The 6,000-nt window shown below is 49.3% G+C and overlaps 2 protein-coding genes across 2 annotated transcripts in view; one reads left to right on the forward strand and one right to left on the reverse strand.

Moving 5' to 3' along the window:
* The first annotated feature begins 1,584 nt into the window (after positions 1–1,584).
* On the forward strand, positions 1,585–2,253 carry LOC120728411 (corticoliberin-1-like). Its single transcript, XM_040023289.1, has one exon. The coding sequence runs from the start codon at positions 1,650–1,652 to the stop codon at positions 2,073–2,075; it is 426 nt and encodes a 141-aa protein (XP_039879223.1). The 5' UTR covers positions 1,585–1,649; the 3' UTR covers positions 2,076–2,253.
* A 108-nt stretch (positions 2,254–2,361) lies between these two features.
* The window catches only part of LOC120728036 (E3 ubiquitin-protein ligase TRIM63-like), an 11,785-nt gene continuing 8,146 nt past the window's right edge, over positions 2,362–6,000 (reverse strand). The window contains exons 7-9 of the mRNA XM_040022705.1: positions 5,821–5,945; positions 2,718–2,983; positions 2,362–2,631 (exon numbers count right to left, since the gene is read on the reverse strand). Coding sequence (XP_039878639.1) covers positions 2,554–2,631; positions 2,718–2,983; positions 5,821–5,945 — 469 coding nt within the window. The 3' untranslated portion in view covers positions 2,362–2,553. The remainder of the gene's footprint in view (positions 2,632–2,717; positions 2,984–5,820; positions 5,946–6,000) is intronic.

Below are 6,000 nucleotides of genomic sequence, written 5' to 3' on the forward strand. Positions count from 1 at the left end.
CACTGAGCGCGTGCAGAGCCCCTCCCCCCCGCTCTCTGATATAAAGCAGAAACAGCTCGAGTGTTTCTGTTTGACTGAAGAGACGCCGCAGAGACGCAAATGCACGTCAGGTAAGAAGATCCATCGTCACGCCACAGACGCAGGAAACCCGAGTCGTCTTTCCTCCGATAATTGGAATTCTTATTTCTGTGCTTTATCCTCGACTTCCTGTCCGAGTGACTGCGGGGTGTGATCCGTCTGCAGTCGTTTCCAGCCTCGTGCATGCACGCGTCTGTCTTTATTCACCTGTGACCGCTAAGGCCCGAGCTGCTGCAGTCACCGTGCCAGGTGCTTCACACCTTGCTAAAGATGCAAGAATGAAACTGAGCTCACGAGGCTCAGGTGGAGGTGGAGCAGCTCTCTCCATCCTGACTGTCGGTGGAGCGACGGTGCAGACTGCAGACGGACAGGCGAAGTTCTGAGACCTCGGTCGGCGTGGAGTCTGCTTCCTGTTGTCCTTTCAGTCTAGCAGCACTGAGATTCGGCTTCGTGTTTATCAGAGTTTCAAGGCTGGACTTTCCACGGTTATAGTCGTATGTCTGTGAAGGTTCTCAGTCCTCCAGGTCATCGTGGTCTAAGGAGCTTGCAAAGAAAAGCGTCTGGACTTCTTTGAGTTGCTTGAAGACGTTTCACCTCCGAGAAGCTTCTTCAGTTCTAGGGTCAAGTGGTGGAGAGTCCCAGATTTAAGTCTGGTAACGCCCACTCACATCCTGGGCCATCTGACCTCAGGAAATCATCTGGGTGGGGCCAGGTTTCACAACGAGCTCACCCGAAACCCTGGCTGATTGTGACCCACACCTAAATAATTTAAAGGAGTCCAGACGCTTTTCTTTCCGAGCTCCTTAGACCTCGGTTAGGGTCCTCAGCCGTTCAGACCATGGCACAGTGAAACAAACACTCATCCTGCAGTTCAACTGTGTGTGTGTGTTTGAGGAAGACAACACCGGCGTGCTGAGGGTCTGCCTGATGCGGTCCAGATATCCAATTAGCATCCACGACAGGTTAGATCAGCGGTGGGCAACTCCAGACCTCGAGGGCCGGTGTCCTGCAGGTTTTAGATCTCACCTTGGGTCAACACACCTGAATCACATGATTAGTTCGTTACCAGGCCTCTGGAGAACTTCAGGACATGTTGAGGAGCTAATTTAGCCGTTTAAATCAGCTGTGTTGGTTCGAGGACACGTCTAAAACCTGCAGGGACACCGGCCCTCGAGGCCTGGAGTTGCCCACCCCTGGGTTAGATTCAGTTCAACAGAACTTACATTACAAACAGGAAAACAGCTGTACTGAAGCCACGCCCTAACCTGGCCCCAGGTGTGTCTGTGACCTGGTGGCTGTTACCAGGAAGCGTCTTCAGTTCGCGTGACGCCGGGTCACCGTCACAGGCGAGCTTTTAGGTTGTTTGGTTCACTTCCTGAAATAAAACCCTTCAACTGAGAAAAGACGGTCAGCTGACACTCGTGCGGTAACAGCAGACGCCCACTCACGTCTTTGTCTGCTCAGGTCGTTTTCAGGGCGTCCGCCTCGCCGACGGTGTCGATGATGCGGTTGGTTGCAGGTGTGTGAATGAGCGTGCTCTCTCCTCTTCCTCCTGCAGACTGCCCTCTGAGATGAAGCTGAATGTGTTGCTGTGGCTCGCGGCTCTGCTCGGCGCTGTCCTCCCTCGCTCTGCTGACGCCCAGCCGGCCGCCACTCCTGCTGACCGCCGCCTCTTTCCCCGACCACTGCTCCTCCACCTGGGGCAAGAGCTCTCCCTCAGGATGGGTGGAGGAAGCGGTGCTCCCGAGCTCCTCTCCTCCTCTTCCTCAGCGGTGAAATGGGCTCTGCTGCAGCTCACACAGCGCCTCTTACAGGCCCGGGCGGAGCAGCAGCAGGACGAGGAAGCTGGGGAGAAGGGGAAGAGGTCCGACGAGCCTCCCATCTCTCTGGACCTGACCTTCCACCTGCTCAGGGAGGTACTGGAGATGGCCCGGGCGGAGCAGATTGCGCAGCAGGCCGACAGCAACCGCATGATCATGGATACCTTCGGAAAGTGAAGAAGAAGAAGACTTTGCACTTCCAGCATGACTGTTCGTCCTGAAATGTTGGCGTGCGACACTTCAGCCGGTGCGGCCGTTTACTGACAGCTGATGTTTTAACTTCATGAATAAAATCTTTGTTGTTTGAACAGCTTGTTTTTGAAAACTGACATTTTACCTGCTCAATAAAAAGACAAACCAGCTCCCCCCCTGTTTCCTGTATCAGCTGATCTCCGTCTGTAAAGCTAAACGATTTCTGGTTTGGAGTTTGGTGTCAGCTGACTGATCCCAGGCAGGAGCAAAATAAAGGTCAATAATAAAAAATCATTTATTTCACAATTAAAAAGAAAAAAGATTCCAGACTTTAAGCAACAAAACACAGAATTAAACGTCTTCTCTTGAAACTACAAAGCAGCGCGTTCAGCAAACGTCTTCTGGAAGCAAACGTTTATCGTATTTGCTGCGTGGATGACGAGGACAGGAACAGATCCAGGTCCTACTTCTGGTTGAGCCAGCTGAAGGAGAACACGTGCTTGGGTCCGTCTTTGTCCTCCGCCTCGCTCTGCAAATCAGACTGAATAAGGAGAAGGTTATTGAGACAGGTCACCTGTCTCCTACAGGTGTGCTTACATTTCAGAACTGAAGGCAATGAGGTCATACCTGGGGGGCGGGGCTAGCAGTTGGGAGTGGCAGAGGAGGCGGGGTCTGGTTTGATGTCGAAGGGGAGGCACTCTTAGTTTGCGATGATGTAGGGGGCACGGTCTCTGGGGCTTTCGGAGGGGGTGGAGCTGAGAGACCAGGCGACAGAGGAGGCTGCCGATTGGCTGGCAGTCCTGCAGACGCAGCTTGCTGCGACTCTGCAGGACTGCTGGCCGTCTGAACTTTGACCTCCCCCTCATCTTCATCATCATCTTCGTCTTCATCAACTGAGAAACACAGTGTTAACAATTAGCATGTAGCACACATGCAGGTTAGCATGCACCGTGCTAAAGTATAAAAGGTTTATGAATAAATACATTTATAGCATCGTCTGTGCTGTGTGTGCTTGGCTTAGCACAGGGCTCAGTAACCTTTAACACCCAAAGAGCCACTTGGACCCGGTTTCCACGCAAAAGAAAACACTGGGAGCCGCAAATACGTTTTGACATCTAAAACGAAGATAACACTGTATATGTTGTTATTTTTACCTTTATGCTTTGTGTGAACAACTTAAGTAAGTAAAGTTTATTTATTAAGTGCTTTTCACAGACAGGCAGTCACAAAGCACTGTACACAAATATTAAAATAAACAATACAATCAATAGAAATTAAACACAATTTAAAAGATCAAATGTAAATAATGTAAAGAATATAAAATACGTAGATCAACAAAAGGCTTGTTTGAAAAGAAAAGTTTTTAACTTCTTTTTAAAAGAATCCACGGAGCAACTAAGGTGTGTTGCTTAAATCCATGAAGTGCTACAGAGAAAATTACATTTTATTTATGTAATTAACACATTTTGAACTCTTAAAGAAATATAACAAAAGGAAAGACGCCCAGCTGAACTAAAATGATCCAGCAAACAAAAACTGTTGTGAGCCGCCACCCTCATATCGCCTTTGGGCTTTTGGAGCCTTGACCTGACTTTTAAAAAGTAATTGGAAAAAAAGCTCTATGCTGCTAAAAATGAAAAATAGATATTTGCAAAATTCTGCCTAAATATGTATTTTACCTGGTTAATGTGTGCGGCGGGCGTGGTCTGCAGTGCCGCTGTATGGGAGTCGGACGCACCTGAGCGGCACCCGCAATCACGCCTCGCCGCCTTTATGTCTGTGCTCTCTCTGCTGGTGTGTTGGCGTGTGTCGGGCTGTGAGCTGAAAAGCTACAGCCGGCTGTATGCGTACAGCAACCGTGTGTGAAAAGCGGTCAATAAAGAGATGCTGAAAAGTGTGTTCATGGAAACATCGTCGGGTCTGTCGTGATATGTTTACAATAAGACTTGTGGTCCTGAACCTCTGCGCACAGTGAAGTCACTTTCATCTTCACGCAGGACTGTAAGCTGTCGTCTGTGAGGCGTGAGCGCTGTTTGTTTTTAACATAGTTCACGGTGGAGAACAGCTGCTGACATAATGTGGATCCAAAGGTGCACAACTGGCCTACCTGGGGTTGAAAGTCTCGATAAATGCACAGCGTTTCGGCGGGTATACCGGCTTCCGCGAGTGTGACGCTTATTTTGAGCGATGAAAAAAATAATAAGATATAATTTTATTTTTATATTTCAAAATCACAATAATCTTCCAATTTAGAACTACAAGTTAAAAAAGAACTAAACACAAATAAAATAAAACTTCAGCTAAATACTTCTAATTTATTTTCCCAAACCACCCGGAGCCGCAAAATAAAGACTAAAGAGCCGCATGCGGCTCCGGAGCCGCGGGTTGCCGACCCCTGGCTTAAGCACGTTAGCTAATCCAAGAAAACACTGTCTGCTCCAGTCTGAGAAATTAGCCGTGTTTAATGTAAATATTAACAATATGCTAGCAACAATGGCATTCTCTTATGCGATAGACGTGACCAAAAAGCGCCAGACCCCCTAGCTGGTCGCGTGCACATTCGCACCTCGACGGCGTCCAACGCAAACTGGTCGTGCTTCAAAATATGCAATTTTCACGCGCGTGAAGCGGAAATGTGGGAGGAAGTAGTGTCAGACGGTATGTTTGCAAGATGGCAGCTGTCGAGAGAGAGTCTCCCTTCTCTATTTACTGTGGAGAGCAGAGCAGCGGCGTAAAGGACGTTCTCGCCGTACCTGGGTCCATCAGGTCCTCCAGAAGCGTGAGCAGTTTGGTGAGTTTCACCATTTGCTCCAGGAGCTGTGTCTGGATGACAGCCGCTTTCAGCAGTACCACTGTCTTTCCCTCGCCCAGTTTGAGGAGCTGCTGTCCCGCGGCAGTCCAAACATCGCCCACCTAAACACCAACTACAGGCACTCAATCCCACCTGCAGAGCACCTGTTCATCTGCCTGAGGTTAGTAAAAGTGTTTAATAAGGCGATCGTGGCTCAAGAGTTGGGAGTTCGCCTTGTAATCGGAAGGTTGCCGGTTCGAGCCCCGACTCGGACAGTCTCAGTCGTTGTGTCCTTGGCAAGACACTTCACCCGTTGCCTACTGGTGGTGGTCAGAGGGCCCAGTGGCGCCAGCGTCCGGCAGCCTCGCCTCTGTCGGTGCGCCCCAGGGTGGCTGTGGCTACAATGTAGCTTCATCACCAGTGTGTGAATGGGTGGATGACTGGTTGTGTAAAGCGCTTTGGGGTCCTTAGGGACTAGTAAAAGCGCTTTACAAATACAGGCCATTTTCCATTTTAACATGGTAGTCCTTTATTGATACCTGTGCTAATATAAGCTCATTTGAAGTCCCAGCGACTTCCCCACAACGGCTCTGAGCCACCCACAAAACTCTAAAGAGCGAGTGGTAGACACGATTAGCGCGTATGCACAAAATGCAACACACAAACTGCAGCGCATATTTTACTTCTGCTCCAAACTTACTTCTGCGTGTTTTCCCGACGCAAATCTGCTTCTGAAGTTTCGCGGGATCTCCAGTCGCGCTTCATCGCACTCCTCCATTGACTTTACCTGTAAACCTGACGCTCTGGTCGCGTCTGTCGCGTCTGTCGCGCTCGGTGTGTACGCACCGTTATTGATAGTGATACAGTTTTACTGAAGACTAAAACGGCGTTACTAAAACATGAAGTTATCTGTGATTGGTAAGTGAAGACGCTGTTTACGCTTGATGAAGTCGATGTCGCTCAGCGCTCTCCTCTGATGCTCAAAGTTCGCCGTGAAGTGATCCATGTTCTCGTAGCCGTGCTGGACCTTATCGAGGTGAGACGTGTCGGAGCCCTCCGTGATCCTGATGGCACAAAACGGACATCAGTAACAACAAGGAAGAGCAAACAAAAATATTT

The sequence above is a fragment of the Simochromis diagramma genome, unplaced genomic scaffold, assembly GCF_900408965.1.
Source record: "Simochromis diagramma unplaced genomic scaffold, fSimDia1.1 OVJJ01000385.1, whole genome shotgun sequence".
In the NCBI taxonomy this organism is placed as follows: Eukaryota; Metazoa; Chordata; class Actinopteri; order Cichliformes; family Cichlidae; genus Simochromis; species Simochromis diagramma.